Raw genomic sequence first — 16,059 nt, forward strand, 5'->3', positions numbered from 1 at the left:
CCATAAGTGGTGCCGAGCTAACTGCATATTCATATGGAAAAAATTAACCTTGGCCTTACCTCGCCCCATATACAGAAATAAACTGCAGGTGGATTGTAGATCTAAACATTAAAGGCAAAACACAAAAGCTTCTACAACATACTATTTTCTTTTTCTTTTTCTTTTTTTTTTTTAGACGAAGTCTTGCTCTGTTGCCCAGGCAGCCTCGCCCTGTCCCCCAGGCTGGAGTGCAGTGGCACGATCTCAGCTCACTGCAACCTTTGCCTCCTGGGTTCAAGTGATTCGTCTGCCTCAGCCTCCTGAGTGGCTAGGACTACAGGACTACAGGCATGCACCACCACGCCCAGCTATTTTTTTTTTTTTTTTAGTAGAGATGTGGTTTCACCATGTTGGTCAGGCTGGTCTCGAACTCCTGACCTCAGGTGATCTGCGTGCCTCGGTCTCCCAAAGTGCTGGGATTACAAGCATGAGACACCGCACCTGGCCTCACAACATACTATTTTTATAACCTGGGGGTCATGGTTACATGGATGTTTATTTTAAAATATTTTGTTAAACTGTAAATTGTTTTATGAACTTTTCTGTATATTGTCTTTTGCCCCCAAAAAGAGGGGTTAAAAAAAGAGAAAAAGAGCCTCAAAATCTGTTGAATGGGGGTGGGAGAGAAATGTGTGCAGAGGATCTTGCAAAATCAAATAACTGTTGATTGTCATGATGCCCAAAAGACTGTGATTCACAGGCTTCTTAATGCTTTCTGCTGTGGTCGGGAATTCATTTCCTTCACTGAGACCTCACAGAAAAACACAAAACCAAAACAAAACACAGGTAGAAGAGACTTCTCCGATTAACCCTCTTTAAACTTCCAAGCCATTTTTTATGTTGGTAATTCTGAACTTGGTGAGAAGTGGGAGGATGGAGTAAATATAAGGTTGGACTTCATTCTCTCCCCTTTGCAAAAAAGAGGATAGAACTTCAAGAAGCATTGAGGTTCTAACAGACAAGAATGAACAGACAAGGCAACACCTCAGAGCCAGTGGTGTGGGGATGACACCTCCTGCTCGATTTCTCAGCTCTCCCACTGATCTAGAAAAAGGCTCCTCTGAAGCCAAGAAGGAAAAAGACATGATTAATTCAAGCACAAGTGGATCAAGACTAACAGGATCCTTTGCTGCCTCTTAGAGGCTTCCTTGATGCCAGCCCTAGAGGCAGAAATCAAGCAGGATCACTCCGGAAACAAGATACCTCTCAGTGACCCTGGTGAGGGAAGGCAGAGACCAGCTCCATGGGCCAGAGGTGACGTCTAGTAAAATCCTGTAAGGGTACAATTGATGGCAGGGACAGGAGTGGGAGGAGATGGGCCCAGATTTTCTTCATTTCAGTTGACGCTTCCAGAAAACACAGTTCTGGGGGTCTGAACTGTGCTGTGAAATGAAGGAGGAAAAGGAGTTAGTGTGGAAACATTAATACCACTTTAAACCCAGTGATATTCACTCTCTATATAAATAAGCCCAAGTGTCTTTTGCTGAATTATGCAGAACTGGCTAGGTGACTCTTAACAAATTTCAGAGGTACATATGGGATGGTCTAAGTTAAAATAGATAGGCTACATGGTATAAATAAAATTTGCTTTGGAGGACCTCAGGGACATCTCAAAGCGAGAGTTCGTTTTTTTCCAGAACAGCTAAAACTGAGGTTCAACTAGAGGCCTCAGATGGAGGCTCGACAGGCCGTATTTACTAAGACTACAGACGAATAATGGTTTTAAATATGAGCACCAGGCAGGGTGTGGTGGCTCACGCTTGTAATCCCAGCACTTTGGGAGGCCGAGGTGGGTGGATCACCTAGGGTCAGGACTTCAAAACCACCCTGGCCAACATGGTGAAACCCCATCTCTACCAAAAATATAAAAATTAGCCAGATGTGGTGGCTGGTGCCTGTAATCCCAGCTACTCGGGAGGCTGAGGCAGGAGAATTCCTTGAACTCAGTGGGTGGAGGTTGCACTGAGCTGAGATCACCTCACTGCACTCCAGTCTGGGTGACAGAGTGAGATTCTGCTTCAAATAAATAAATAAATAAGGGCACCAAATTTCAAGGAATGAGAGCAAGGCCTCCCATTGGCAGCCACTGACCTGACTTCTTGCAATATCACGAGGGCCACTCTGTGCTGCAGGTCCCAGGGTGAATACAGCAGGAATTTAGTAATTTAATGATGATCGGTGATTCACCAGAGCAACACTGGGTATGAAGCTCTCTAAAATCACCTGTACATTTCCCTTTTATTTTTGAAGCATAACCATTGTGTTACACCCCTTATACCCATCATATCCTAACCACATTCCTGGAGGAGAAACTGTGAATGGGAATAGAGAATGAGATCCTAAGAGATCCAAGTCCATAGAGCCCACATAAAAGCTGCATCAAAACTCTGGTGGGGACCAAGTGAGCAGCAGGCAGGTGGAAGCATCTCGGGAGATGTCCACAGGGCCCCGGGTGAGGGCTTCTTCATGTTTCTCAAGCCGTGTGATTCAGATACACAGAGCAGAGGCTTTGGATGGGCACTGGGGCAGGTGAGGAAGAAAGATTCCTTCCTGAAGTTCTCTCAAGATCTGCCTGTGATCCAGAATCCTTTCTACTTCCTGGGCCTTGACTCATTCCAGAGATTTTTCCCTAATGAAGTGACTGTGTTGTTTCCATTGACAAGACCCCTAAGTCTGCAAAAATCCATGCAAACAACATGTGGGCAAAATTTATGTACAATTTTAGCATTTCTTTTCATACAGGGTCTGTCCCTATTGGACCACCTCCCATCATGCCACACAGGACATGAACGACTATGTCCTTCTCCATACCTGCATTAATCTCTGGGTCCATTGCCAATTATAAACCTCCAAGGGCAATAGCCATGAGGTGATGTACAGTCATGCATCACTTAATAATCAGGATACATTCTGAGAAATTCGTCATTAGGCAATTTTGTCATTGCATGAATCTCACAGAGTGTACTTACACTAACCTAGATAGTAGCATCCAGTAAACGCCTGGGCTATACGGTCTAGCATATTGCTCCTAGGCTACAAACCTGTATAGCATGTTACTGTGCTGAATATGTAGGCACTTGTAACACAATGGTAAGTGTTTCTGTATCTAAACATATCTAAACATAGGAAAGGTAATGCATTGTGCTACAGCATTACAATGGCTATGACAGACACTAGGCAACAGGAATTTTCCAGCTCCATTATAATCTTAAGGGACCACCATGGTACATGCAGTCCATTGTTGACCAAAAGTTGTTATGTGGTGAATGACTATAACTGGCTTTTCAGAGCAACCACTCACAAGGGGGTGTAATATAGCTTACTAGATGAAACTGCAGCCATTGCTCTATTTTTTGCTCTTCGAAAAGTGAGTGCCTGATTTGGACAAAATCATAATAAAATTTAGATAGAGCCAACATTTGTCCTCTGGAAGCTTCTGACAAGACACAAGTCACTGTTATAATAGTCAAATGTCAAACTGGTATATCTAACAAAATTAAAACAAGAGCTAGGAGTGAGAAGATTTAAGAAAATTCAGGTGGCCCAAAGGAAAGCCGAGACAAGACATTCTCTCTCGGCCTTTGGCCCCGGATTTTCATTTCAGCAGATAATGCCTCAGGGGACCAAAGGCCTAGTTATTTATGGAGATCTGGGGCCACAGCAGAGTTCCTCGTGGCAGTATAAGCCAGTGGAAAGCAGACTCAAGGGCTAACCCCATAGTCCTCCTCAGCAAGCTGGGAGAAGCAACTGATGCCACTTAGACTCAGATGCTTAGACTGGGCCTTCTGGAAGAGATCTGGCCTAAGGAGCAGCCGACAGCTTGACACAGTGACCAGCTGGAAGCACAGCAGCTGCACGCCATGCAGCAAGGTGATCATCTTCACTCATTTCCTGAGGCCAGAGCCTTCCTTACGCAGGACATGGATGCCCCGGTCCCAACTGTGCTGAGGTGTCAGGAAGCCTGCCCCGCCCCCACCCTGCACAACAGTGATGGGGGTTAGGTGGCCTCAAAAGATCTACTCTGTCAACTGGAGCTTTTGAGAAACTCAGGAAAGGGAATTAAAAAGGATAAGAAAGTGGTGCATTCCAGTGTCTTCCTGTTCTCTGTTGCAGAGAGCCAGCAGGTGGACTGCAGAGATAGACTTCCAGCCAGGGCCGAGCCCTTCAGGAAGGGAGCCATGTACCAAACTCAGCTAACAGACCACCAAGGCACCACTGGGCCTCCTGTTGGGGAACACCACACCTATGAGTGGGCTCTAGGGGTGGGGTGGCCTGGTTGCAGTTTCTGCTGTGCCACTTCTTAGCTTTTTAGCTGGACTTGAGCAATTTGTACTATTTCTTGGCTCCGTTTCTTCACCTGCACAGTCAAAATACCACTACCTTCCTCCAAGATCGCATCAAGTGTGACAATTATGTAAAGCACTTAGTCCAGTGCCTGGCACCTAGTAAGTACTGAATAGTGAAAACAATTTAAGTCTAACAAATCCACACACCATGACGTCAGACAAATTAAGCATCTTTCATTGCTGCTGTGAAAATTGCGCTAACTCTAAACTCTAACGTACATCTGGCTCCCTGCCCTTCTGTAAGACCAGTTAGAGCAGCAGCTCCTTCTTTGGTAAAATACTTTTAAAAACTCCCATTCCTGGTTGGGTGCGGGTCTCACACCTGTAATCCCAGTAGTTTGGGAGGCTGAGGTGGGTGAATCACTTGAGGTCAGGAGTTCGAGACTAGCCTGGCCAACATGGTGAAACTCCATCTCTACTAAAAATACAAAATTAGCCGGGCGTGGTGGCAGGCGCCTGTAATCCCAGCTACTCAGGAGGCTGAGGCAGAAGAGTCGCCTGGAGGCGGAGGATGCAGTGAGCTAAGATCATGCCACTACTCTCCAACCTGGCAACAGAGTGAGACTCTGTCTGAAAAAACAAACAAACAAACAAAAATCCCAAAAACTCCCATTCCTGGACACCCATTCTGGTTTTCTTCCTCATTTACTTCCCTGCACAGTCGTCTGTGTTGCAGTTTGTGGGGGTCAGTCAGAACTGCTTTTTTTCGGAAGCCACTCTTACCCTCTTGGTGACCTCATTCAGCCCATGCTGGGGCAGAATCCACAGCTCTTTCTCTGACCTTTCCACAGTCTGAAGACTCACACATCCAACTGCCTGCAGGACACCTCCACTTGGATCTTGCTAGATTGTGTGGGTTTTCCAGAAACAGGCACCAAGACAGAGTTTGGGGCACAAGATATCTATCAGGGATTAACCACCGGTGAAAGGAAGGGGATGGAGGCCTGTTTGGCAGGGGGAGAGGTGAACTGTGATATAGGCCTGTGGGAACCTTAGACAATCCAGCAGGGAGCGGAGGAAGGGAGCAGGGAGCTCTGCAGCGAATACTGCCCGGGACATAGTCCCTGGGCTATATGGTCTAGCCTATTGCCCCTAGGCTACAAACCTATATAGCATTTTCCTGTACTGAATATGCAGGCACTTGTAACACGATGTTAAGTATTGCATCAGAGCTGCCCTGCATCAGGCCAAAGTGGCCCAACCTTTGTGCCCTGCCTTGTTCAGTCATGGATGCAAGCTGCCTTAAGAAGGGTGTGACCTCAGACAAAGTGGCTTTCTGCAGACCAGTTGTGGCCAGGTGGAAGTCATCTGCCAACTTCACTCCCCACAGCTGAGCAAGCCCCTCCTTGAAGGGGATCTGGGTGGGGTGTCTCCAAGTTTGCTAGATTATCTCCCAGCCATTTCAAACTCAACAAGTCCATAACCAAACCCTTGATTTTACCCGGCTCCCCAACCTCCCCTTCCCACTCTTTCTTCCCTTACCACCTCCCCAACCTCCCCTTCCCACTCTTTCTTCCCTTACCACTTTGCTCAGGCCAACACCAAAGTCCCAGCCTCTCTTCCACAAATGCCCCACGGTCAATCTATCTACACATATCGTTCCATCACTTCCTTCAGAATACGTCCAGAACCCAACCACTTCTCATCTCCTCCATGGTGCAACCCACACTCAGCCACACTCCAGCACCAGCCCCACGGATAGTCACAATAGCTTCATAGCTTCCTACCTAAGTGTTCCCTCTGCCCACCTTTCCTGCTCTATTTTCTGCACATGTATTGGCGTGAAATACTTTTTATTTTATTTTATTAAATAGAGACAGGGTGTTGCTATGTTGGGCCTGATTATATTTATAAAAAATAAAGAAGGGCCAGGCGTAGTGGCTCACACCTGTAGTCCTAGCATTTTGGGAGGCCGAGGTGGTAGGATCACTTGAGGCCAGGAATTTGAGACCAGTCTGGCAACATAGTGAGATGCTATGTCTTTATTTAAAAAAAAAAAAAAAAAAAAAAAATATATATATATATATAATTTTATAAGTTTTAAAAATATAATCAGATTGCCTCATGTCTGCTCAAAGCCATTTGGTGGCTTCCATTCATATTCAGAATTAAAAAAAAAAAAAAATTAAACCCAGATTCCTTTCTATGGCCTATGAGCTCTGCATCATTCTGTCCCTCTCCTCAACATTATCAACTATTGCTCTTCCCCACATGACATCCTACTCGCTCATCACTCTCTAAACCAGAGCTGCCCAACACAGGAGCCACCAGTCTCATATGGCTACTGGGCACGTGAAACCTGTGGCTAGCCCAAATTGAGATGCTGCCCATGTCAAATACATTGTTTCAGACTTAGTTCAGAAAAGAGAATGTAAAATTTCTTCTTTGTTTTTTTGAGACAGAGTCCTGCTCTGTTGCCCAGGCTGGATTGCAGTGGCACGATCTTGGCTCACTGCAACCTCCACCTTCCAGGTTCAAGTGATTCTTGTGCCTCAGCCTCCTGAGTAACTGGGATTACAGGCGTGTGCCACCACACCTGGCTAATTTTTGTATTTTTAGTAGAGATGGGGTTTCTCCATGTTGGTTAGGCTGGTCTGGAACTCCTGACCTCAAGTGATCCACTCACCTTGGCCTCCCAAAGTGCTGGGATTACAGGCATGAGCCACTGCGCCCAGCCCAAGAATGTAAAATTTCCCATTAATAATTTTTAAACATTGTTGGTAAATTGAAATAACATATTTAATCTATTGGGTTAAATATATTATTAATCTTTTTTTTTTTTTTGAGATGGAGTTTTGCTCCTGTTGCCCAGGCTGGAGTGCAATGGCGTGATCTCAGCTCACTGCAAGCTCCGCCTCCCAGGTTCAAGCAATTCTCCTGCCTCAGCCTCCCAAGTAGCTGGGATTACAGGCGCCCGCCACCACACCTGACTGATTTCGTAATTTTAGAAGAAATAGGGTTTTTCCATGTTAGTCAGGCTGATCCTGAACTCCCGACCTTGGGTGATCCTCCTGCCTCAGCCTCCCTATATTATTAATCTTAAATTGAAATCTTCTATTAGAAAAGTTACAATCACATATGCAGCTTGCATTACATTACTATTGGACCATGCTGCTCTAAACTAGGGTTGGCAACTATGGGCAGTGAACAACTTCCAGCCCACTGTTGGTTTCTGTACAGCTGGTAAACAAGGAATGGTTTTTACATTTTTAAATGGCAGGAAAAAAAGAATAATTTGTGATACATGAACATTAATAAAATTCAAATTTCAGTGTCCATGAAGAGTTGTATTGGAAAAGAGAACCTACAACCATTGCTTCTCCCACTGCATAGGCTCATACTTTGTCTTCCCACAAAGGCTCATACTTTGTCTTTTGTTGGATGAATGACTGCCAGCACCTAGGACAGTGCCTGCACAAATTAGGTGCCCTATAAATATTTGTTGAGTCAGTAAATTTTAAAATTCGAGATTATGGGGACTGTATAGAAAGGACCTCATTATTTAGAGAACATGAATTACCCACTACTACGACTTGCTGTGTCCATCCCTAAGCCAGAAGAGCTGAGGTTAAGACCCCAAGCAAGCTCACACATAACGACACAGGAATGGAAAGTTGATGCTTGGCCTGGTCTCCTGCTGAGCCTGGACACAGGCACAGGCACTGCTGCAATGGCAAGAGAAGTGCAAAAAGTTTTAAAACAAAACACATTACTTTATTTTAATTCCATGATTTTAAAATACTTTTTATTTTTTTTCTTTTTGCCCCTTTTACAGGGGAGAGGTAAAGCTGTCCCAGTTATCAAAAAATTCAAATCTCCTTTTCTTCTGTGGACTGGCTGTCAATGAGCTTTCATCCAGGGTGTCTCCCATGTTCTGGGAACTACTTCCAGATGTTCCTGAAGCACTTCCTGGGTCAAAGGACTCTGCTGCTTCCAGGAGCTCCATATCACTTCCTTCTTTCTCAAAGGACTTCTGGAATAGGTCATAGATCTTCTGCTGCTTTGGGTCCTTATCACAGAAAGAAAAGAAAAGAAAAGATAAAAGGAAGAACCCAAGCTCCAACACTGACTCTCCTCCACTGGGGCTGATTGGAGAATATAAAGATGAGAGACCACACATTTTATGGTGTCAGGGAGCTACATGATGGCAAGTGCACATCATCTCAGCAAACCATCACTAAAGCAACCTCATTGTTTTAGTGTCTGACATCTTACCCTCTCTGCGCTCACAGGGTTAGGAAAAAGAAATGATTGTGAGTGCAAAGAAGCTGCTCTCACGCTATAATTTACGTTGGAAATGTTTTCTCCCTTTGAACTTTCCAAATCACTATTTCAATACTGAAACAGCACTCAAGATCTCATTTCCTCCAAAGCCTTTCTCTACTAAGGGTCAGTTAAGGTGTAATGCAACTTCTAAATCTCTATTTTTAAATTTATTTTTATTTTTAAAATTTTTTAAGAGACAGGATCTCACTAAATGTTGCTCAGGCTGGTCTCAAACTCCTGAGCTTAAACGATCTGCCCACCTCAGCTTCCCAAAATGCTGGGATTGCAGGTGTGAGCCACCATGTGCCCAGCCCCCTAGACTTCCAAATCTCTGTGTTCAGCCATGGCTTATACCTAATTTTCAAAGTGGTGGAAAAAACATACACACATTTAACATATTCATAAGTAGATATGTGTACCTATTCTGATTACCTTAAATTACAAATAATCAAAACACCTACCAACAGCATCTATACATTGATGACAATGGTGTAGTGTTAAAACCATGACCAGTGGATACAACTACAACACACGATCACTATCACCCCTCTGCCGATCTTCTTACATCTAAATTTCCAACCCTGACCATTTTTCAATCCAGAGGTGTATTTTCCATATCTCCACTGACATCCCACAGTTTCATAAAACTAACACTGGTTTAAAATCAGATGATCTCTTGGCTGGGCACAGTGGCTCTTGCCTGTAATCCCAGTACTTTAGGAGGCCGAGGTGGATGGATCGCCTGAGGTCAGGAGTTCGAGACCAGCCTGGCCAACATGGTGAAACCCCATCTCTACTAAAAATATAAAAAATTAGCCAGACATGGTGGTGCACACCTGTGGTCCCAGCTACTTGGGAGGCTGAGGCATAAGAATCACTTGAACCCGTGAGGCAGAGGTTGCAGTGAGCCACAATCACGCCACTGCACTCCAGCCTGAGTGACAGAGGGAGACTCTGTCTTAACAAAATAAATAAATAAATAAAAATAAGGCTGTCCGCGAGGGTTCACGCCTGTAATCCCAGCACTTTGGGAGGCTGAGATGGGGGGGATCATCTAAGCTCAGGAATTAGAGACCAGCCTGGGCAACATGGCGAAACTCCATCTCTACCAAAAATACAAAAAACTAGCCAGGTGTTGGCAGCGTGCGCCTGTAGTTCCAGCTACTCGGGAGGCTTGAGCCTGGGAGGCAGAGGTTGCAGTGAGCCGGGATAGTGCCACTGTACTCCAGCCTGGGTGACTGAGTGAGACCCTGTCTCTAAACAAATAAATACATATAAAAAATCCCTGGTCTCTCATCTCTCTCCTATACTCCCAAAGCAGCTTCTCTTCCCGGAAGTCTATTTTTTATAGTCTACCTGCATTCTCCTAGTCTCCCAGGTGGAAATTATCCAGGCAAACAGAGTCCTCGGCTCATGCAAGTTTGTTACCCTCATCAGTTCCCTCCTCTCTCCTTCTAGGCACCATCTTTACTTGGGCCACATCACTTGGTACTGCATGGATTTGCAACAGCTCTTCCTGCCTCAGGTTTCTTTCCATTTCAAACAGCGTACAGATCTTTGCCAGCTGGCCACTGTTTCTCACCATTCCTTAAACCAAATCCCTCCACATTGTTGAAGCAGGGTTCCTTGAAAATTGATGACAGCCTGTCACTTAAGAACTTCAGATTATTCAATTAACCTGCACCCAAAATCTCCTAGCCTTTCAGGACCCCAGTCCTGCAGAGAGGGAAGTGATATGAAAGATCATCAAGGCTGACCCCCAAATAACCCACATGTCCTCCTCCAGGATGCCCTCATCAGCCTCTTTCTGAATACCTGCAATGTCAAGGAAATGCCACCCTGTAAGGCAGCCTATTCCAGGTAGAAAAAGCTGCTAATGTGCATTTGATTATGATGATGGCAACACTGTATGCTAACTTGGGGCATGCATAATTAATTGGAAGCGAGTTCCAAGATCAGATTAATATTTCATTTCCCCTCTCAGAAGGAAGCCTATCTCAGTGAGACATAACCTCTTCTGCTTTTGTCTCCTATATTGGAAGCAACATTTTCTTTTTCTAGTAGTTTGTTAAAATTTTTCAGCCCCATCTTAATTAAAAAATAAATTGATACAGTTATTAATCAAAATAAATTTGAGAAAACTCATTAATATTACCTTGTACTTATATTTTAGGTAGAAATTCTTAACTAATTTAGAGTAAGAGAAAGGCAAGGAGGAATAAATGAGTTCAAGTGAGACTCCTTTAAAACTAGGCTTTTTTTTCTTTTTTGAGACAAGGTCTAGCTCTGTTGCCTAGGCTGAAATGCGGTGGTGTGATCTTGGCTCATCGCAACCTCCGCCTCCCAAGTCCAGGGAATCCTCCTGCCTCAGCCTCTTGAATAGCTGGGAATACAGGCACGTGCCACCATGCCTGGCTAATTTTTGTATTTTTTTGTAGAGATGGGGGTTTCACCATGTTGCCCAGGCTGGTCTCAAACTCTTGGGCTCAAGCCATCTGCCCACCTCGGCCTGGGATTAGAGGCTTGAGCCACTATACCTGCTCAGGCTCTTTCTTTTCAAAAGGCATATGATAACCTAGGCTCTGTTACCGTTTACCATTCAGCTGAACTGGAGAGTTCTTTAAAAAGCTTAAAAATAAGGTTGTTTTAAAATTGGCTTATTAACTATATATGCCTGAAAGGATAATTTGCAATCTGCATTTAAAAATATGATCTGAGTCTTATTTATCCCAATATTTAGCAAATAAATTCTTGCAAAGAAAATTTATTTGCTAAATAAATGTAAGTGAATGAGCAGATCCACAGAGTCTTAAGTCTTGGTGTCAACGATAAGATTTAACTCAACTTCTTATTTATTTAAACTATTTTCTTTCTTTTTCTTTTTGTTTTTTTTTTTTTTTTTTTTGAGGCAGGCTCTTGCTCTGTTGCCCAGTCTGGAGTACAGTTACCATCATGGCTGACTACAGCCTTGACCTCCTAGGCTCAAATGATCCTCACCTTTTCCTCCCGAGTAGCTGGCACTACAGGTGTGCACCACCACGCTTGCCCTAACTCAACTTCTGATGGTGATTTCACAGGAAGGAGGAGGTGCTTCACTTTCCTGATAAGCTACTGTTAAGGCCCCTTTCTGCATGAGGCTCAGACCTGATTCAAGCTCTCCTGGCAGAAACAATTCAACCATGAGCTGTGCTCGAGGAGGCCATACTCCTAGTTTTAACCTTCTGGCCAACAATCCAAGCTGGGGAAGGAAAACAAGCTTTCGAAAGGCTCTGGGTCTCTTGCTCCCTCCATTGTGTTTCACTGAAATGGGGGAGGAAGAGTCTGTGGCAGCCACTGGGCTGGAGCACTGAGGCCAGGCAGGTATGATGGGCCCAGGGCTGTCCCGTCCAGAGGCAACAGCTTTCCCCCTCAGCACCTTTGACAAGGCCTGCCTGGTTATGGAGGGATGCCTCTTATACTCCTCTACAAGGGGCTGAACTCAAAAGAAGAATGCTGGGCCAAGTCAGGAAGCCTTCTTCCTTGAGCTGGCTCCACATGCCCTGTGACTTTGTGCAAGCCTACTGCACTGCCATGTCTCAGTTTACCCCTCTATCAAGTGGGGAGACACTGAGAACAAAATAAAATGACAGAGGGGAAAATATGTTCTGTGAAGCCAGTACCCTATTTTAAACACTCTCCACTCTGTGCTGGGGACACATTCCTGTGGCAGCCCTATGTGTGGTGTTGCTGTGTACTTTCTGAAACAATTCAACATTTGCCATGGGGAGTTTTGTCAGTTTCTAATGGTCTGATTGAAGAGGCAGCATTCGGAGTCTGTGCGGGAATGCCAGCAGCTGTAGGAGCTAATGCCATCACTTCCCCATAAAGCGATGCATGCATGGTTCAACTGAGAATGACTGCAGGCCATTGTTTTCAGCTCTGGGGCTAGGGGAGGTCCCTAGGAGTGATTCACATCCTCCTACTCAGGACTCAAAGACTTGGCAGACAGCTTAATGCCTCCCTCTGCTCCAGGGGTGAAGAGCCATGTGCTGGCATTACCTTGTAGAGGTAATCAGTGGATTCCGTCATTTCTGAAAAATTGGTCTCAGAAAGCCCGGCTTCCGCCAGAACTTTAATCTTCTCTTGAATCAGGGGCCTGTTGGGGAGAAATAAGCTGCAGTGAATACAACCTGTGCAGAACCACCAGACTAATGAAAATGAGGCCACCCTCCTTGTTCTTATGGGACCACGGCTTGTTCACAGTTTCACATCTTTGCATCTCTCAAGGCACAAACATCCATGTTGAAAAACTTGCCCCCTCATTTGTAAAAACTCCAATTTAGGGCTAAGAATATCATCAGGTTCCATATTCTTTCTAATGGAAGATGTGTAGGAAATAAATCCTGCCTCATTACAACACAGTTTTGAATCTGGTGGTGTTATGAGCTGCCCAATTAACGAATCCACTAAACAGAGGGAAGTAGGAGTGGCCCACACACATTGCAAAGGGAAGACTTCTTAGTCATAAGGCTGGAAACAGAGACAAGCAGTGGAAATGAATGAGATAATCAAGAAATTTAATATCAGGAAGAGGGAGATGAGGGGAAGAAGCTTTTTGAGATTTTTCACTTAGGTAACAGACAGAAACCCCCAGGTTGAAAATCTTACTCCAGCTCTGCTAACGAAGTACACTACATGGTCCAGGGAAAGCCACTTCCTCCCTGTGGTCCAGCAGCAGCAATGTAAGATGTACCCACCAGATAAATGCACATCATAAAAGGTAAAAGACTATCACCCTGTCCTAACAAATGCCTTCACATCTGGGAACAGGGTGTTTTACAAACTAAATTCCATCTACATTTTGTCACAATCGGCACCTCTCCCTGCTTCAGACCAGCAGGAAAAGGAGCCACAACCCTTTATTGCTGTAAGATTCCACATGCACCCTGTAAGCCACCAGTGAACACTACTGAGGGAGGCCAAATATGGTCATGATGAAAGCAGGAGGGCATTACTAGTCAATTTTCTTTTTCTTTTTTTTTTTTTTTGAGACAGAGACTCATCTTATCGCCCAGGCTGGAGTGCAGTGGCTCAGTCTCAGCTCACTGCAACCTCTGCCTCCCAGGTGCAAGCGATTCTCCTGCCTCAGCCTCCCGAGTAGCTGGCACTACAGGTGTGCGTCACCACACCCAGCTAATTTTGTCATATTTTTGTAGAGACTGGGTTTCACCCTGTTAGCCAGGCTGGTCTCAAACTCCTGACCTAAAGTGATCTGCCCGCCTCAGCCTCCGAAAGTGCTAGGATTACAGATGTGAGCCATTGCGCCTGGCCACTAGTCAATTTTCTATAGATCCTTAAAGACCTTACTTAGCAAAAGCAGAAGCACTTAGGGAGCAAAGTAAACATATCATCAGCTTCCACCCTTGCTCAACTCCAACTGCGAGGCCATGCAGCCAAACCATACCAAAGGTAGTCATCAGCTGTGCCCTTTGCCACGAGGTAGTGAATGCCCACCGAGCTGGTCTGTCCAATGCGGTGCACGCGGTCCTCAGCCTGGATCAGCACCTGTGTGTCCAGAAATCGAGATAGGCAGGTAAAGGCCTGAAGCAGTTCCACCCACCATAGCAGGTAGCCTCTCCACCCCATTTCCAGCCCTGCCACAACCCTCCCGCCCTCCAAGCACTTCACTGTCTCAGACCTAGAAATAACCTACACTTCACCATCTCAGACCTACAAATGACCTGCCACTTCAACAAAAGAGAGAACCCAAAACAGCCCTGGTTGGGGAACTGGAATCTGGAACAGAAGATCTGCGGGTGGCCGTTCGGTGCTGGGCGCTGAGCTAGGTGCTGCAAATGAAAAAGCACAGGCTCTGCCATCAGGCTGCATGGGGAGGGGCCAGTGATGGAGGCCTGCACACTTCCATTTCTTCTCTGTATGAAATAAAAAGTTATCTTCTAAATAAATAAAAACATCACACACAAGGGAGAGGCTATCCATGATTTGGGCATAGGGTGGTGGTTTAACATAGTGGTAAGCCTTATAATAAATACTTAAAGGCTGGGCGTGGTGGCTCACACCTGTAATCCCAGCACTTTGGGAGGCCGAGGCAGGCAGATTGCTTGAGCCCAGGCGTTCCAGAACAGCTTGGGCAACATGGCAAAACCCCATCTCTACAAAAAATGCAAAAATTAGTCAGGCATGGAGGTGTGCACCTGTAGTCCCCTGCTACTCAGGAGGCTGAGGTGGGAGGATCACCTGAGCTCAGGAAATCAAGGCTGCAGTGAGTCAATAAGTTCCTGCAGTCCAGCCCGGGTGACAGAGCAAGACCCTGTCTCAAAAAAGGAAAAAAAAAAAAAGAAACCACCTAACATCATGAGCATTATTTCTTTTATAAAACGGCTTCACCCTCAAGGTCTACCCATTATTAATGCAGTCCCTCATGTGTAACCAACAAAAGCCATAATATCAGATATTAAAGGGGATATAACGTTCCTGGAGATTACCAGAAAATTTTATGAGTTCAAACAAATGTCTTATCTCTGCTCTCAGTTGGTCAGCTAAGGCCAATAGTGGTCTCCAGGGAACTACTCACTGCTGTTACTCTGCATGAGGTCCATTGTTAAAGCAGCTCACAATGATGGCTACTGAAGGGGGCATAGGCTGGAATGTGAGGCCTGGGCTGTAACCTGGTGCCACCACGTGTCCCTCCTCAGTTAATGGCAGTGCAGTTCTTCCTGTCTCACCCCTTGAGCTCTCGGTGCCCTAACTTCCTCCTATGAGACGTGAAGTCTAAGATTCCTTCTAGCCCTGGAAGACTTCAACCTTCCTGTTGATAAAACGGAGTTGATAATCCTACAGGTTGCTGTGAAAATCTAGAAACCAGCCAATCGCCTGGCATGGTGGCTCACGCCTGTCATCGCAGCTACTCGGGAGGCTGAGGCAGAGGAATCACTTGAACCCAGGAGGCGGAGGTTGCAGTGAGTCAAGATCACACCACTGCACTCCAGCCTGCGTGATAAGAGACTGTCTCATAAAAGAAAAAAAAAAAAAAAAAAGAAACTAGCCGATCGACATAGAAGTGCTTAAAGGAAGTGAAAACTGACTTGTGGGAAGTATAATGAATGGATAAAAAGGAAACCACACTTTCCACGACCGACACTCGCTGCTTCCTGCCCACAGCCATGAGCATGCCAGTGGGGTATCCAAGTCTTCTGCATCTCTTACCCCTGGGTTCCAAAACAGCTCAGCAAACACTACCAGGTCAGCCGAGGAGAAGGTGAGGCCCATATTGGCAGCGGTGATGGACAGCACGGCCACGGCATGCCTCTCCGACAGCTGAAACTGCTGGCACAGGTCCTCCCGCTCAGCCGACGAGGTGGAGCCATCGATACGGATGTGCTGCACGTGCTGTAGGAACAAGGGGCAG

The 16,059-nt window shown here is 45.5% G+C and overlaps 1 protein-coding gene across 7 annotated transcripts in view; it reads right to left on the minus strand.

Annotated features, from left to right (window-relative positions):
- Nucleotides 1-463: 463 nt before the first annotated feature.
- SMARCAL1 (SWI/SNF related, matrix associated, actin dependent regulator of chromatin, subfamily a like 1) overlaps nucleotides 464-16,059 on the minus strand; it is a 74,974-nt gene continuing 59,378 nt past the window's right edge. For 5 of the 7 annotated variants that reach the window (XM_033230332.1, XM_033230336.1, XM_033230331.1 and 2 more), the window contains 4 exons: nucleotides 15,858-16,040; nucleotides 14,095-14,195; nucleotides 12,690-12,786; nucleotides 8,078-8,394 (listed from right to left, as the gene is read on the minus strand). In XM_033230332.1, the coding sequence (XP_033086223.1) occupies nucleotides 8,155-8,394; nucleotides 12,690-12,786; nucleotides 14,095-14,195; nucleotides 15,858-16,040 (621 nt within the window). In that variant the 3' untranslated portion in view covers nucleotides 8,078-8,154. Of the gene's footprint in view, nucleotides 1,422-8,077; nucleotides 8,395-10,007; nucleotides 10,277-12,689; nucleotides 12,787-14,094; nucleotides 14,196-15,857; nucleotides 16,041-16,059 lie in introns of those variants that run through there. The other 2 variants (XR_004441582.1, XM_033230337.1) reach the window with 2 other exon arrangements.

Source organism: Trachypithecus francoisi, unplaced genomic scaffold (genome assembly GCF_009764315.1).
Source record: "Trachypithecus francoisi isolate TF-2019V2 unplaced genomic scaffold, Tfra_2.0 Lachesis_group13, whole genome shotgun sequence".
Classification (NCBI taxonomy): Eukaryota; Metazoa; Chordata; class Mammalia; order Primates; family Cercopithecidae; genus Trachypithecus; species Trachypithecus francoisi.